The sequence below is a fragment of the Schistocerca americana genome, chromosome 1, assembly GCF_021461395.2.
Source record: "Schistocerca americana isolate TAMUIC-IGC-003095 chromosome 1, iqSchAmer2.1, whole genome shotgun sequence".
Taxonomy (NCBI): Eukaryota; Metazoa; Arthropoda; class Insecta; order Orthoptera; family Acrididae; genus Schistocerca; species Schistocerca americana.
The window spans coordinates 871,029,987-871,048,427 of record NC_060119.1 but is presented as its reverse complement, the minus strand read 5'-3'; the positions used below and the strand labels follow the sequence as shown (position 1 = coordinate 871,048,427).

At 38.7% G+C, this 18,441-nt stretch overlaps 1 protein-coding gene across 1 annotated transcript in view; it reads left to right on the top strand.

Moving 5' to 3' along the window:
* Positions 1-18,441, top strand: part of LOC124613995 — a 140,641-nt gene that overhangs the window by 105,305 nt on the left and 16,895 nt on the right. The window contains exon 3 of the mRNA XM_047142796.1: positions 14,120-14,270. Within this exon, the coding sequence (XP_046998752.1) occupies positions 14,120-14,270 (151 nt within the window). The remainder of the gene's footprint in view (positions 1-14,119; positions 14,271-18,441) is intronic.

Genomic DNA, 18,441 nt, shown 5'->3' with positions numbered 1-18,441 from the left:
AACAAGGGACTGATGACCTTGCTTTTTGGTCCTTTCAACCCCAATCAATCAATCAACCAACCAACCAACAATCTGAGCGAGTGGTTTGGCCACCCATATCACAAGACATGAATCCCATCGAACATTTATGTGAGCTAATCGAGAGGTCAGTTCATGAGGAAAATCCTGCACCAGGAACACTTAAGCAATTATGGATGGCTGTAGAGGCAGCATGGTTCAGTATTTCTGCAGGGACTACGAACAACTCATTGAGTCCATGCCACATCGAGTAGCTGCACTACACTGGGCGAAAGAAGATCTGGCCCGATATTAGGAGGTATCCCAAGACTTTGGTCACCTCATTGTATGTTGCTGGGGACATGTATTGCTGAAACTGGAGTTATGTATTTCTTTTAATGGAAATTTCTGGATGGAAAAATACATGAAATAAGAGAATGATGACCACTTACCTATACAGGATTGGTGTGTGGCGCACAGAAACATGTAATAAAAACAGTTAACACCAGCTTTCAAGCTCTTGCTCCTTTTCTAGTAAGCGTACACACATTCACATACCAGACACCCAGCTGTACGTGCTCGAGTCTTGCTGCTACAAGGATCATGTATGACGTTTGGGTGTCTGAGTGGTTTTGCATGTGGATGTGTTTACTCTTACAAGAAAAAGGAGAAGAGCCTGAAAGCTAGTGGTTTCTATTATGTGTTTCTGTGCACCAATCCTCTGTAGGTAAGTTGTTGCCTTTCCCTAATTTTACTTATTGCATTTGCTTTAATGACTATTTTAATCATATTATGACTAACTAAATGTGTAAGTCCTAAATATAAATATCTTACAAATTTCATTGAATATGAGATTTTTGCAAAATAAACAAACACTCTGGCAAATAAGTAGACTGTAGGATTTTGATTCCACCAGGAAAAAAAGAGAATGTGCCAAAACAGAAATATCTTACCTGACCCCAGGCTGAGAATGCCATTAACACCCCAATTAGCTGCCAGCTATAAAGTCCTGCCACACATCAAGAAGTGTTCATGGAGCATAGATGGAGAAAATGCTGGTCTGGTTACTATTGTAATTAAGCTTTTAGGACAGCCACAAAGCACTCAGTATATTTTACTAAAGTGTTTCACTCTTTAACTAGAGTATCAACAGAAACTCTGAAATTTACAGTTTAAAGTACAGTAGTTTGTTGGTTACATCGCTGATGTCAGAGATTAAGTCGGCTGTAATCTCTGACTTCGACTATGTAATTAGCCAAAAACTGTACTTCAGACTATAAAATCCAGAGTTTCTGATGAGGCTCTTGCTAAAGAGCAAAATCGGTCAATAAAACGCACTGACTGTGACTTGTGGCTGCCCTGCAAAGCTTAATTTACTGGTTTAGATTGTCTATAAAAACTAAAAACATATTCCATCTGAACAGAGGGGCAAAATATACTTTCATAATGTTATACTTGAACATGTTACTAAACCTTATCAAAGACGTAATACAACTGAAATATTGGCTGTTTTCTACATGTTTTTGCAGTCATTCCTGATGATCATCACTGTTTGCCTCTCTCAGATGTCAATATAGCATGCAACTGTGTCTGTAGTGGAAGATGACATTGATGGGGTGGAGTTGCTTGGCACCTACAACCTTTGCTGTTGAGTCCGTTAACTACTATAACTTCAGCTGAACACACACAAAAAGTACAGGCACGTGCAGTGCCATTGTAATCTTCACTACTATTCTATGCATTCACACATAACCCAAATGGCATATCACCTCATCGCCTAGAGGCAGCATCGCTTACAGCTCTGGGTCTAACACAATAGTAGTTAGAGGACTGTCAGTGGGCACTTCAGATTTTGTGTGTCTGTGCAATGGACCTTTGAACACAGTGTGGTCAGGAGTAAGTTTAACAGCAGAGTCACATGTTCCTTGTTGTCAGCTTTGGATCCATTGGACGTGCATAGGATAAGGCCGGGCACCATTTAAAGGTAAATCACGCCTTGAGTGTGAGACATGTTGCCACTGAAGTCTTTCCCTGATAGTAGGTAAGATTTTGTGGACTTGACAGAACTATCAGATCTGTCTGTCTTGACGTCAAGCATCCATTCTCCATTGATTTATCATGTTTACCCAAGTATAAGACCACCTTCATTATAAGACGACTCCCGTTCTCCCAGGAGGCTTCTTGAGACAAATTTATTTTTAACATATTCAGATTAATAAAAATTACAAAATGATTCATTTGCATAAAGTATCTGTCTAAAAAGTTAGCATTTTACCTATTCTAAATTTATGTCATTTATTGATTGTCTGCATTTTGATTATATAAGAAGAAGAAAAATAATGAAAACAAGTGGTCTGCATTAATTTTCAGATCATTTTTTCTTCTTACATTTTTTGCTTACTACCTTGTCATCTGTAGTATCACTATTTTTATTCATCATTATCCTCGTAGCACCAGCTATGAAATTGATATCTTCATTGTCACAAATATTTGGCTGTTTGTTCTGAATATGGTGTGATGTCTCAGGTTGTGGTAACCGTGGGACTTGACGAAACCACTGTTTTTATCTGAATACATGTCGGATTTCACTTCTGTACTGATGTGTGAATGTTACAATGGCACTTGCTTCCAAAAATATCATCTGCTCACCATTCTCTAATTGGTGGCATAGAACAGGGCACTCCCCTCACATGTCACGGTGAGCGTCGACAACATTGCAACACATAGCACACATTAACAGCAGCAACTCATACATAAATAAAAGACTGAAATCATGATTCAGTCCAGTTCTCACACTTGCACTCTTCCTGCCAACTACTGACATCTGTTGCCACTAGCTCCATGACAGGACGCTGTAATTTATTCTCATGACAGCAATTACAGTCAGTTTAATATGATATATGATTTATTTCATTTGTTAGACATTTCATTCTCTATAAATTTTCCTTCTCGTTTCATCTGAATGTCAGCATCATGTTCTAAAGCTCATTAAAAGCTGGAAATATTTTTACCTGGTGTTCTAATATGCAAACAGTGACTGAATTTCTCATTTGCAACCCACTTTAGCAAATCATTACAGTCTCTCATAATCAAATAAAATATTATTCTGGGTTCAGAATCAAGTAACATTCTTCGAAGGACAACATTCCGTTTTTTTTTTTTTTAATTTTACTTCCATGTAAACAAACAAACAAAATAATAATAATAATAATAATAATAATAATAATATTTGTACACACATCAAAAAAAGTTTTGCATCACCCCAGTTCCCAGAACTCCTGAAGATAGAAATTGACTGTGGATATTGTATCAAAGACACAGTCCCTTTGACTGTTCAGAGATGTCACTAAACCCGCCCAAAGATGTAAACAACCATGCACGAGCAGCGCCTGTCAGACATAGGGGGTCCGACAGCCGATCAGTTCCAGTCATTCCACCAAGAAGGAGGTACACGGCTCTTGTTGTCTGTAGTTCAACCATGCCTAGTTGGTCAATACTGCGGTTCGATCGCATCCACATTGTTACTTTGTGCCAGGATGGGTTCTCAACAAGGGAAGTGTCCAGGCATCTCGGAGTGAAGCAAAGCAATGTTGTTCGGACTTGGAGGAGATAGAGGGGCAGGAACTGTTGATGACATGCTTCTCTCAGGCTGCCAAGGGCTACTACTGCAGTGGATGAACGTTACCTATGGATTGTGGGTTGGAGGAACCCTGACAGCAATGCCACCATGGTGAATAATGCTTTTTGTGCAGCCACAGGACGTCGTGTTAAGACTCAAACTGTGCGCAATAGGCTGCATGATGTGTAACATCACTCCCAACGTCCATGGCAAGGTATATCTTTGCAATCACGACGCCATGCAGCACGGTACAGATGGGCCCAACAACATGCTGAATAAACTTCTCAGGATTGGCATCACATTCTCTTCACCGATGAGTGTCACATATGCCTTCAACCAGATAGTTGTCGGAGACATGTTTGGAAGCTAGTTGGTCAGACTGAACGCCTTGGACATACTGTCCAGTGAGCACAGCAAGGTGGGAGGTTCCCTGCTGTTTTGGGGTAGCATTACGTGGGGCCGGCATATGCTGCTGGTGGTCATGGAAGGTGCTGTAATGGCTGTACGATACATGAATACCATTGTCTGACCAATAGTGCAACCACATCGACAGCATATTGGTGAGGCATTCGTCTTCGTGGATGACAATTCATGCTCCCATCGTGCACATCTTGTGAATGACTTCCTTCAGGATAATGACATCACTCGACTAGTGGCCAGCATGTTCTCCAGACATGAACCCTATCAAATATGCCAGGGATAGATTGAAAAGGGCTGTTTATAGACGATGTGACCCATCAACCACTGTGAGGGATCTACACCATTCACCATTGAGGAGTGGGACAATCTAGACCAACACTGCCTTGATGAACTTGTGGATAGTATGCCACGATGAATACAGGCATGCATCAGTGCAAGAGGACGTGCTACTGGGTATTACAGGTACCGACATGTAGAGCAATCTGGACCACCACCTCTGAAGGTCTTGTTGTATGGTGGTACAACATGCGATGTGTGGTTTTCATGAGAAATTAAAAGGGCGGTAATTGTGTTTATGTTGATCTCTATTACAATTTTCTGTGCAGATTCTGGAACTCTTGGAACTGAGGTGATGAAAAACTTTTTTTTTTATGTTTGCACATCAAATATTATAAAAAAATATTGGGGAAGGGGGAGGGCATACTGGGGGCCTTCTCCCAGGAAATTTTCTAAATTTTAGATGAAAAATAGTGAGTTTTCAAGTTTTTTTTTTTTTAAGCATTTTAGTCATATGATCAACATTAGAACCCTGAAAACTGGACTATCGATAACTTGACACTCCGAAAAACTCTACAAGCCTGTCATATTTTTTGGCTTCGAAGAAAGAAACAAAACATAAACACACATGGTATTTTCATAAAAAGCTACTTTAATTTACAATAATAATCATGTTTATAGACTACTACAGAGCAGTGAATATATAACTCTGAAAAGACTGAAATTATATTTAAATAAATCCTAAACTATCATTAAAAGAATAAAACATAAGATATTGCTGTCGCACAGTAATAGCACTTTGATTAATAAGTGAAATAGCTAACGTAAGCTTACTTTGATTAAGGCTCAGGGTTCATTAAATAAAAATGATATCTCAAAGGTAATGCTTTAATACAGTATACTTAATATTTTCAGTGAAAATATATGCAAATAGCGGGTTTTAATTCGGTCTTATACCCTAAAAATATTTAAGTATTTGGAAATAACTAAAACAGTACTACAGTAATACAGTACTAAACTAGTACTAATATTTTGAAACTGAAAATTTAACATTATGTATGTATTTAATTCTCTATTTTATAAAGATTTTTAATATTGCTCTAAATGCCAGTATTAGGGCTAGTGTCTTTAGAAAGGTGCAAATGTCGACTGTCTGACTGGATTACTGAATATGAAATCATTGATTACTGGTCAGATAGTCAATACATTCAAAACATCTCAGTGGGCATGAAGAACAGCCAAGTTGTTCAATCGCTTCTGTCCCATTGTTGATCGGAGATATGACTTCAGACATCTAAGGGCACTAAATGATCATTCTTCTGTTGCTGTCATGATTCCAACTACTTGGAGAAGCTTAATGCCCTTCACATAGCATTTCTCCAATTGCAGACTCTTGTGTAATGTACTTTCTTACATGATGCATGTTTTTTAAGACCAGTTGTTTTTTAATAGCAATATCAGCTAACATATTCAAGTGTAAGCACAGTCTCTCAATGTCTAGGTCATTTTTGAAAAACTCAGTTGATTTTTCCAAATTTGTTTCATCTCTGTTTACTAAAAGCAAGCACTCTTGTTCACCTGCAATGACCTGTGTGAGACCTGTTGAAGCAAACCGCTCAGTAATGCAAGATTGTGCCATTTCACAAACTTCAGTGTAAATAGCTTTGTAGCATTCCTTTGGGGTTTTGAAAGTGTGCAGTGAGCTGGCTTCATTGTTTTCATGCTTCTTTGGGATGCTTAGATTCTGAGGAAGCGAAAGATCATCAACTTGTTAAGGTTTTTCTTTTAAACACAATTCCCAAAACTGTTCAGAACTATCGTGCCTTCCATTCAATATACAAATCAAGCCCTCAATTTTTTTTTTCCAGATCAGCAACACTTAGCTGAGGGCATGGAATTTTTTCATTGACATCCTCTACTGGGTTCACTACATGGCTATAAAGACGTAAAAAGAAATAAGTCTTGAATTGTAACATTGACTCAAGGTAGCCTGCACATTTGTAACCTGCCTCTGTTTTGTCCTCTGCGGAAAATATTTCAAAAACTCTAGAAGTTCTTCAAAGTTTTTCGATATTCTCAAGATACTAGAAGCTCGCATAGTCCATTGAATCAGGCAAAGGGGTCATAGACCAGCTTGGTCGTTGGTGCTCTCACAGCATACGCTTCTGAAAAGTCTCATCCTTTTGTTGGATTCCCTTATAGTGTTTATTAAGTCCTTGGCTAAAGCCATCATATACGTAAGATGGCGGAGACTGTCTACAACTGCCAAGTCTAAACTGTGAGCAGTGCAGTGCACATAACATGCTTTTGGTTGTATATCCAAAACTAACTTTTTTAGTCCTTTGAACTTACCTCTCATATTCGAGGCATCATCATAGCACTGTCTTCTTAAGTTATCCATTCACAAATCAAGACGAGCAAACACATCTTTTAAAATATGAAAAAGAGGTTGTGATTCAGTGTTGTGGGTTTCGTGTAAGCCAATAAAGTCTTCTTTGATGATTAAGGAATCATCAACAGTACTAATACAAAATGACACTTGTTCATGAATCAAAGAATCACTTGTTTCATCAAGTAGATCAATGATCTCGTTTTGAATATCGCAGGACATTCACTTATACCCCTAATACCCTAACCAATCTTTAATTGTAGTTACATTGATAATTGTTTCTTCTTTTAATTGGTTTGTGTATCATTCTCCATGTTTTATACCTCCTGAAGTAGCCCTGTCAAGCACTTACTTTATTTTATTTTATTATTTTTGTTTATTAATAGAAACTGTTATGTATGCATGCTGTTTCTGTTTTGTGTTAGTTTTTTCCTGTCTACTCCATTTTTATTTATTTACTGTTAAAAAAATTTTCTCAATGCATTACTATCACACTGTCAAAGATGTTACTTACTGTATGTCTGTGCTTCAATCTAGGCATGTAACTTCTCGTCCAGTGTTGTTTACAAACATTGTAACTTCTTTAATGACAATACTCAATAAATGTCTGAAGATGGCCTTGTAAGCTGTAAACTGGTTAACACAATAAAAGTAATACTGTAGAACAAAATCAGACTGGTGCTTTTCATTTATTATTTTGTGTACATGTTGTGTAGTGGTGCTACATCCTAAAGCCCCAGATACAGGTTATTGAGAGACTTATTCTGTATAACTGTATCTGCCTTCTGAGAACAGGGAAGCCACACACAGTAGCTCAACAGCTGGTGTGGAGCTAATGTATGCAGCTTGTTCTGTATTCAGGATTGTCCTCATCCGGGGTTGGAGTAACCACACAAATTGTGTAATGTAACTGGATAGACAAAAAAATCTACTCACCAAGTGGCGGCAGAACACACAGAAAAGAAGGTTATAATTAGGAAAGCTTTCTGAGCCAATGGCTTCTCCTTGCAGCAGAAGGGTTGAAGAGAAAGGAAGAGTGATAAAGGAAAAAAACTGGAGAGGTCTAGGAAAAGGGTTAGCTTTTGGATTTCCTTTTCCTTCACCCCTCCTCTTACCATTTGGAAGAAGGAGCCACTGGCTCTCAAAGCTTGCTGAATTATAACATTCTTTTATGTGTGTGTTCTGCTGCAGCTTGGTGAGTAGATTTTTCATCTATCCAATTACACTATATTGTCAAAAACTGAGTGTTTTCATTGTCACACAAAAATTGTTTTATTAAACATCTTGATTATTTTAATTATACTCATCTCTCTGTGAAGAAAAAGTGTACTGCCTCCTGTCAATACTTCCAATTTAATTATAAATTGGGACCTAAGTTCTGGATGCACAAAGTACTCATTGTGTATTAGAGCCTTTCACTGTGTAGGGCCACTACCCAGTCTTCAGACAAAAAATTATAAGTCTTTAGCAATAGTTCAGAGAAGTAGTGTGGAAGCTGCCATAGAGCTTTGCATTAACAGCTATGGGTTGGTAGCTGTTAGTGTGGCAATATATGGGTCACAGTAAATATGCACCTTGAATTGTGAAGCGACGATTGTCAAGTTGAGCATTAAGTGTGTAGCATTCCTGTCCCCATACCAGAGTGAATCTCCTGTTATGCAAACTTGACTAGGTCCTAGATTTTAATGAAACAAATGGGCACCAGAGCCATATAAAGAAGTCTGGATTTTTAAGGCAGGGATCAGGAGCACTACCACAAAGCCAGAACCACGCTGGACAGCGAGACAACTGGGCACAACTTGTAGCAGCCCTGGATTCGAGACTGGACTGTGCTGACCTGTTGCCCGTGCCTGCTATTACTGATGCTGAGTTCATAGTGGGACCTGGTGCCACAGTGGCAGCCACAATCTGACTCCTGTCCAGGGCAGTGTGCACAGTACAGTCCATCTGCCTCCAGTGTGGCTGCGTGTAGGGCTGAGGAGCCATTGCCTGAGCAAAACGCCATTACAGCCCAACACATAGTGCCGCTGACATAATTGGCCATGGTCTCCAAAGGCTCCCAGTCTCAGCAACACAGGGCATTGGCTCAGCAGTTACGGGGGGAAGCCACTGCCCATTCATCAGCACCAGCCAGAAAAATGGAGAGAGGCACATGGGCCTCACTACATAATGTATCGAGGTTAATAAAAATTCTATGTGACTGTTAAGGGTTTGCCCTGGGCCCCATGGCCTGTCACCATCACTTTCTCATCCCCCAACATTCCCAGCATGGTACAACTGTAACATGTCATTTCACAAAATCCACGCAAGATAATGTTTGAGCATCTTAGAATTCTAACTCTACTATTCCTGTAAATATATTCTCTTAGACAATTTCTGGTTGATAATGTGGTTTCATTCAAAAGTAATTGCAGCAGCCGCTCATGAAAACTATTTGCACCTGGATATTACTTCCTTAAACAATGAACAGAAGTTCTGCAGATTCTGTTTTTGTAGCCTAAAGCAAGGGCTTTTTGGGGTGCCAGTGCTTCTATTCTGTACGAGAGCTCCTCATAGTAGTCTGATGTATAATTTACTTGTATATCATTTCAAATCGTGTATTTGTGGTTTTTTTCCTTTTAAAAAATCTGTTATCATTATTCTGTGAATTATGTAGTGATTCGATGATGAATTAGCTTTGCCTCGCATGGTGTCATGGAGTTTGAGGAAAAAAAGAAAAACTGAATAAGATTAGTGTCTTCAATATCACAATTTTATGCATATTACATCAATATCACTCCAACATAGAAACAACTCTCATTGTTGATTACACCCACTCATCATCTCTGACGATTGCAGAAATGTATATATTGTTAACAATGAGTACATATCAAAAGTAAATGTGCCAACTGAACATGGAAGCACAGTCAAATCACCATCAATCAAAGGATATATTTTATTTTATTTTTATTCATTCTTTTACTTATTTATTTTTTAATCAGGGAAGCCATAGCATACCTTCATTATGTCACACTAAAATAAATAACTAATAGCAAGAGGAGACAATTTGACGATTCAGTTGAGAATGAAATGTATGAACTGTGAACTAGTTAACAGACTAAAGGTTTCCTGGTAGCTGCCATTTAAATATAGTATTACCCTCCTTGGAGATTATTTTAAGTTAAATATACCAGAAAAAATGTTGTTTGATTTTTTTTTTTCCTGAAAATGTTTCAAGGAATCTACTTTCCCACTGAAAGTGTTAGTTCACTTAATGCAACTCACACATGGTTTTCAAAAGGCACATACTGAAAACAATTTGTTGAGTATGGGACTTCAGATAGCTAGAATTCAGTACAATATCTCATCACTTTGAAACTAATTTTTATTTCTGGATAAAGTCTCATCTGTATGTTCAGTTTACAAGTTCTGACCATTTCAAGTGGCCATCTTCAGGTCACTGTTTTCCAGAAGTGCTTTGCATTGCCACTGGCCATCCAGTGCAACGCAGTGATCTGAAAATATAGAAATGATTCTGTCGTCTTCTATCTACCTTCTTCTGTCTTCTATCCATACATATATCAACTGAAGTCCCCGGCCATGGTTCTGTCAGTTCAGGCTAATCTCAAGAGCTACCATAGTGATTTTAATGTGGTTTTCAGTAATAGACAGGTTGATTTGTGAGGAAGTTTTATGTATATGATTTATAAATATTTCATGCCAGTTGGCTGAAGTATGATGAATTAAAGTCTCTCGGCACTGTGAAAATGATGCCATTGTCATCAAGTGGTGACTGGCAGAACTTCTTGGAACTGCAGTTGGTCATACAGTACTCTATACGCACCGTTATGTGGCAGAAAATACTTGGTACCAAAGTTATGTTGAAGAGAGTGCTTGGTACCGATGTTACATGCAGAGAGTGTTTTGTACTAACGTTGTGTGCGAGGGTTCTTCATACCAGTGTTGTATGCAGAGATTGCTTCGTACCAGTGTTGCATGATAAAGGGTGCTTTGTACCAAAGTTACATGGCAGCGGCTGCTTTCAACTGATGTTACATGGCAGAGGGCACTTCATACCAATGTTACACAGCAGAGTGCATTTCATACCAATGTTACTTGGCAGAAGGCACTTCATACCAATGTTACTTGGCAGAGGGCACTTTTTGTACCAATGCTGTGTGGCGAACGGTGCTTCCTGCCAAGTTTATGTGGCACAGGGTGATTTGTAACGATGTTATGTGGCGGAGGATTCTTTGTACCAGTGTCACTTGGCAGAGGGTGCTGTATACTGATGTAGTGTGCCAGAGTGTGGTTGGTATGTGTTTCAAGCTGGACGGTGCTTCGTACTAATTGTGCATAGCAGAGGGTGCTTCATAGTGACGTTACATTGGAAACAGTGGGAAAAGCTCACACAGAAAATGTAGATTGTGCAAGAGTGGTGCTTGTATAGGACTGCCAGAAGGTGACCGTAGCTCCTGCTGAACTCAGTTTTGTTAGGCAGACTGCACCTTGCTGACACTGCAGCTGGGCGGACAGGTAGGTGTGGTATCTCGCAGCTCTCATCGTAGTTATGAATTGTCATTTCAAATGCCAATTAAATGTGGAATAGATAACATTTGTGCCTCCAGAGAACTTTCTTTGTGTGCGCTGCTTAAATGTTTGTTACATGAAAGTTATTATATTCTCTTACCTAATATCATTCTCTGAATTTTTTTAACTCTATGCAGTGGCCTGTCAATAAAATTACTGCTATGTCAGACAAGTCATCCAGATGTAGATATCTAGTGTTACCTCAGGATGGTTCACTAGTCTAGAAATAAACACCACTTTTTTAACTGTAGTGGTCATGGTGTACTCCAAATGATAAAAATTATATACTTCATAAAATATTTGTTGATATTAGACAGCTATTGGTACATTGACACATCTTTTTCTGTAATTACACATGTTAACAAGTACAAGCAGAACAGTCAAGATATACTGATGTAATTTGAGAAAAGGCCACCAGTTTTACAAGCAGAAATAGAATAACGGGCATTCCATTCATATAAACCTGAGGCTGATTTGTAAGCCATCACTCAGTTGCTGGGGCATTGTGATAGCAGTGCTTTGTGCTTCTGGTCATTTTGATAAATATGCAATTGCTCTCTTATCATTAATGTAATTACTGTATGCTGTTGCATGAAGAGTTGGTAGGCTAACATATAATAGAAAAAGTCACCCCATTACATCATAAAATGTAATTTAATGACCATAGATTTACTTTCAAATTATGGGTATCTTTTGGAGGTCAAGATGGTGTTATCAATGAGCAACTAGGGCCAGGGGTAATTGTTGCCTCTTGTTTACACGGTACATTGACACATCTTTTTCTGTAATTACACATGTTAACAAGTACAAGCAGAACAGTCAAGATATACTGATGTAATTTGAGAAAAGGCCACCAGTTTTACAAACAGAAATAGAATAACGGGCATTCCATTCATATAAACCTGAGGCTGATTTGTAAGCCATCACTCAGTTGCTGGGGCATTGTGATAGCAGTGCTTTGTGCTTCTGGTCATTTTGATAAATATGCAATTGCACTCTTATCATTAATGTAATTACTGTATGCTGTTGCATGGAGAGTTGGTAGGCTAACATATAATAGAAAAAGTCACCCCATTACATCATAAAATGTAATTTAATGACCATAGATTTACTTTCAAATTATGGGTATCTTTTGGACGTCAAGATGGTGTTATCAATGAGCAACTAGGGCCAGGGGTAATTGTTGCCTCTTGTTTACACCTTTCTACAACAGAAAGCAGAATACAGATCAGCTGGAGCATGTTTCCCTGGAAACAATAAGATGGAGGAACTCAATACACACTACTCATATTGACAATATTAGACAAGGAATGTTGCTGCTCACCGTATAATGGAGATGCTGAGTCGCGATAAGCACAACAAAAAGATTCACACAGTTGTAGCCTTTGGTCATTAAGGCCTTTGTCAACAATAGACACGCATACACACACATACACACACATGCAAACTCAACTCACACACGTCTGCAGTCTCAGACAACTGAAACCACACTGCAGAATTAAAAGCGTATCTTTCCTTATTGTATGATACACTGATAGAAAAAAACACAACACAAAGAAGGAGTTGTGTGACATAAATGAAAGTTGGTAGGTGTGTATTACATCTGAAAAATGATATCTATTCAAATTGCACGGTAGTCGCCCAAGGCTGGTGCTAGTAGTGCCACTAGGATGATGCAAATCGGGTTTGCTTTAAATTCATGCTGTAACAGCTGTTACCATTACTTACCTTTGAGATTGGATGTTGTAAGTTGATGTTAGTCAAGAATGCCTGTAAGGTGACAAAGACACCATTATCAACACCTCACTGAGTTTGAACGAGGTTGTGTAATAGGGCTATGAGAAACAGAAAGTTCCCTTCTTCCATGGTACATGATTGCTGGCAGCAGTGGTCACGAGAATATAGAATCGCAAGAAGACCGGGCTCCAGATGGCCACTTGGTGCTACTGAGAGGGAAGACGGTGATGTACGGGGTATGGCTCTGACACATTGAACTGCATCAGCAGTAGCAGTTTGAGTAGCAGTTGCAAATCAGTTACTTTTGTGTTTTCTGATGAAAGCTACTTCAGTCTTGGTGCCAGTGATGACCATTTGTTGGTTAGGAAGAGGCCAGTTGAGGACCTGCAAGCAACCTGTCTGCATGCTGGATAGACTGGACCTACACCTGGAGTTATGGTCTGCGGTGCCATTTCATATGACAGCAGGAGCTTTGTCGTGGTTATCCCTTGCACCCTGACTGCAAGTTTGTACACAGATCTGACAATTTGACCTGTTGTGCTGCAATTCATGAACAGTATTCCAGGGGGTGTTTTCCAACACGATAATGCTCACCCACATACCATTGTTGAAACCCAACATGCTCTACAGAGTGTTAACATGGTGGCTTGATCCACTCATCACCAACTGTGTTTCCAATTGAGCACGTATGGAACATTGTCAGACGACAACTCCAGTGCCACTCGCAACCAGCATTGACAGTCCCTGTATTGACTATATGCAACTGGTATAGAACTCCATCCCACAAACTGACAACTGGCACATGTACAATGCAATGCAATGCATGCATGTTTTTGTGCTTGCATTCAACATTCTACTGAATACACCAGTTTTTAATGTACCACCATATGGCTTATCTTGCACTTATATTGACCTGTGATCGTTCAATGTTAATAGCTTAAATTGTTATCTAGACAAATGTATTCCCAAAATTTCATTACTCTATATTAATTATTTTTTAGTGTTACGATTTTTCTTCTGTCAATGCATATTATTTGAGTTATGAATTATTTTCGGTTATGAATTGTTGTTCTCATTTATTAACATAATGTGTGTTTAATTTATTTCTGCAGGATTCATGAGTGTGTTATCATTCTTGGAGCTACTAGACGACAAGAATAAATATGCAGAGCTGTTGCCAGTTACACCAGTGTTCAGGCACAGAAAAAACAAGGATGATGTAGCAGGTTATTATTCTGACATCATCATTCACATTGATGGCAAGTAAGTAAAGAGGAAATTTCTGTCTATTGATTAGTTTATATACATACACTATGTGATCAAAAGTATCAGGACATCTAGCTGACTATGACTTACATGTTCGTATCACCCTCCATCAGTAATGCTGGAATTCAGTATGGTGTTGAACCACCCTTAGCCTTGATGACAGCTTCCACTCTTGCAGGCATATGTTCAATCAGATGCTGGAAGGTTCCTTGGGAATGACAGCCCATTCTTCATGGAGTGCTGCACTGAGGAGAGACATCGAAGTCAGTTGGTGAGGCCTGGCACAAAGTCGGTGTTCCAAAACATCTCAAAGGTGTTCTATAGGATTCAGGTCAGGACTCTGTACAGGCCAGTCCATTAGAGGGATGTTATTGTTGTGTAACCACTCTGCCACAGGCCGTGCATTATGAACAGGTGCTTAATCATGTTGAAAGATACAGTTGCCATTCCTGAATTGCTCTCCAACAATGGGAAGCAAGAAGGTGCTTAAAACATCAGTGTAGGCCTGAGCTGTGATAGTGCTGTGCAAGACCACAATGTGTGCAAGGCCCCTCCATGAAAAACAGGACCACACCGTAATGCCACTGCCTTCGAATTTCACTGTTGGCACTACACATGCTGGCAGATGATGTTCACTTGGCATTCGCCATACCCACACCCTGCCATCAGATCGCCACAGTGTGTACTATGATTTGTCACTCCACACAACGTTTTTCCAGAGTTCAATTTATGCTCCTTACACCAAGCGAGGTGCTGTTTGGCATTTACCGGCATGATGTGTGGCTTATGAGCAGCTGCTCCATCATGAAATCCACGTTTTCTGATCTTCCGCCTAACTGTCATAGTACTTGCAGGGGATCGTGATGCAGTTTGGAATTCCTGTGTGATGGTCTGAATAGATGTCTGCGTATTACACATTACAAACATCTTCAACTGTCGACAGTTTCTGTCAGTCAGCAGACGAGGTCGGCCTGAACGCTTTTGTGCTGTACGTGTCCCTTCACGTTTCCACTTCACTATCACATCGGAAAAAGTGGACCATAGGATGATTACGAGTGTGGAAATCTCACGTACAGATGTATGACTCAAGTGACACCCAATCACCTAACAACGTTTGAAGTCTGTGAGTTCCACAGAGTGCCCCATTCCGCTCTTTCACAATGTCTAATAACTACTGAGGTCACTGTTATGGAGTACCTGGCAGTAGGTGGCTGCACAATGTACCTAATATGAAAAACCTATGTTTTTGTGGGTGTCCAAATACTTTTGATCACATAGTGAATAGTGAATAGTGTTTTATTCGTCTCATAACATACAATTTCTAATCATATGATTAGTGTACAGGAGACACGTCAAAAAAATGGATAACACAACTTAGGCCTAATTTTAACATTAATATAAACTTTTATTTTTCTTTCCTCCCTTTTGTGAAGGACAGCTACATTTACACACAAGACTATATGTAAATTTATCCTGCTCAAATGTTCAGTTCATCCTTCATGAACTCCTCAACAGTGTAGTAGCAGTGTTTGACAAGTATATCATATAGCTTTGTTTTCAGTGTCTCTAGGTTCATACTGAGAACATTCTTTCCTTTTAGCTTGTTATGAATTTTCATTGACATTACTGAGGAGAGTGCACATATAGGTTTAAGCGATGAGTGGGAAGCGTAAAATTGTCTTTGTTTCTCATGTTATACGTGTGATTGAAACAGTTTTTCTCGAATAACTCTAAATTGCTGTGTAGAAAGATAATAATATCATAGATGTATAAGGAGGGAACTGTTAATAACTGTTGTTTTTCAAATAGTGGGCGTGTGATGTCCTTGGATGGGCAGTACACATGTTCCTTATTATTCTTTTCTGTAACTTTAGTATGCACAATATATTGCTTGAATTTCCCCAAAAAATAATACCATACCTTACAACTGATTGAAAGTAGCTGTAGTATGCAATTTTCCTTGTATTCATGTCTGTTGCACCAGCTAATATGGCATAGCAAATGCAAAGCTACATAATTTAACATGTTTATTCCAATTTAAATTTTTATCTAGGTTTAACCCTAAAAACTTCACAGAATCCACTTCTTCTATATCCTGCTTTTTATGAGTTATTTTAATTTCTTGGGGCTTTGACTGTTTTGTTCTGAATTGGACCATGTGGGTTTTGGGGCTGTTCAGTCTTAATCCATTCAGTTGGAATCATGTTTCTAGTTTGTTCATTTTGTTTGTTATGTAGAGAGGGATGTTTTCTGACTCCTGGTTTCCAAATAATACAGATGTGTCATATGCAAATAAAATCGATGGAGCATTTATATTGTTCAGTAAATCATTTACATAGAACAAAAACAAAATAGGTCCCAGAATTGAGCTTTGAGGGACACCTTGGGCTACTGTTTTCCATTTTGAATAGTAATTTTCTGCATTTGATGAGACAATCACTCTTTGTTTCCTATTTGATAAGTATGAAGTAAGCCAATTTAGAACATTACCCTTGATCCCATATTTGTCAAGCTTATAGATGAGCAGTGCATGATTTACAGAGTCAAAGGCTTTTGTGAGATCACAAAAGATTCCTGCAGCTTCATTATGGTTGTCTAATGATGTGCTGATCTTGTTGATAAACTTGTTAATTGCATAAATAGTACTTTTGCCACGCTGGAAACCAAATTGGTTTTCTGTAATAATATCACATTTCTCCATAAAATTTCGAATCTGCATAGCAGCAGCATTTTCAAAGATTTTTGATAGGACTGGAAGGAGGGAGATGGGACAATAATTCCCCACATCCTCTCTTGACCCTTTTTTGAGCAACGGTTTTACTTCTGCATACTTCCTCTGTGAAGCTTCCTTGTTCAAAAGATTGGTTTATTATTTTAGATAGTGGGTATCCTATTATTTTACACACAAATTTAAGAACTTTTGCTGGTATTCCATCCCAACCTGCAAATTTTTGTTTTTTAGTTTTAATATATTTTTTTCTACATCTATTGTTGAAGCTGTTTTTAATTTTGTGAGGCATTCAGAATTATGATTTAGTCCAAAGGGACATATATTGTTCTCATAATCTGCAACATTAACCTCTGGTTTCACTACATTAAAGAAGAACTCATTGAAGCATTCTGAAATCTGAGCCGGAACTACAATGATCTCATCTTCAAGCTTAATTGTACTAATTCCGTGTCTCGAGGCTTTGATACCTAATTCATGTTTTACAACTGACCACACTGCCTTTGATTTATTCTCATGCTTTAAGATTAATTTATTATTTGTCATTTGCTTTGCTGCTTTGACAACTTTCTTAAATGTACTTTTGTATTGTTTAACATATTCAATAAATTCAATTTATTATTATGTCTTAGTTCCTTATGTAGCTGCCTTTTCTTAGCATTGGAGATTTTTATACCTTTGGTGATCCATTTTAATTTTGTCATTGTATTAAAATAAGTGTATATTGGCTACTGTATAAATGCTATCCAGTGTAAATGGTGCATATGATTTCAAAACCTTCTGTCTCTGAATAATATACAGGGTGTCCCAGCTATCTTGTCCACCCAAAATATCTCTGGAACAATAACAGCTATTGGAAAACGACTTTCAGCGGTATCAATGTAGGGCTGGGGCCCATGAATGTGCATATTTGGAAACATTCTAAAACGAAAGCATATGTGTTTTTTAACACAAACTTATGTTTTTTTAAATGGACCTCCTATATTTTTTCTTCAGCAATCCATAGCATGACAAAGCACATACACAATGGCATTGATTACATCGCAATATTCCCATTACATCCCGAGATATTGAGACGTGAAGTTGATGCTTGACGTGCTGCCAGTGCACGTCCTGAGGCTCAGGCGTGAACCCCATGCTGCCCGTAATCGCGATGTGATTGACAAGTAAGTGTCCCTCTTGATAAGTATGGAGGTGCGATTACACATGGCAATCACATCGCGATTACGGGCAGCATGCGGTTCACGCCTGAGCCTAAGGACGTGCGCTGGCAGCGCATGTCGGGTGTTTCAAGTGTCAACTTCGCGTCTCAATATCTCGGGATGTAATGGGAATATTGCGATGCAATCAACGCCATTGTGTACGTGCTTTGTTACGCTATGGATTGCTTAAGAAAAAATATAGGAGGTCCATTTAAAAAAACATAAGTTTGTGTTAAAA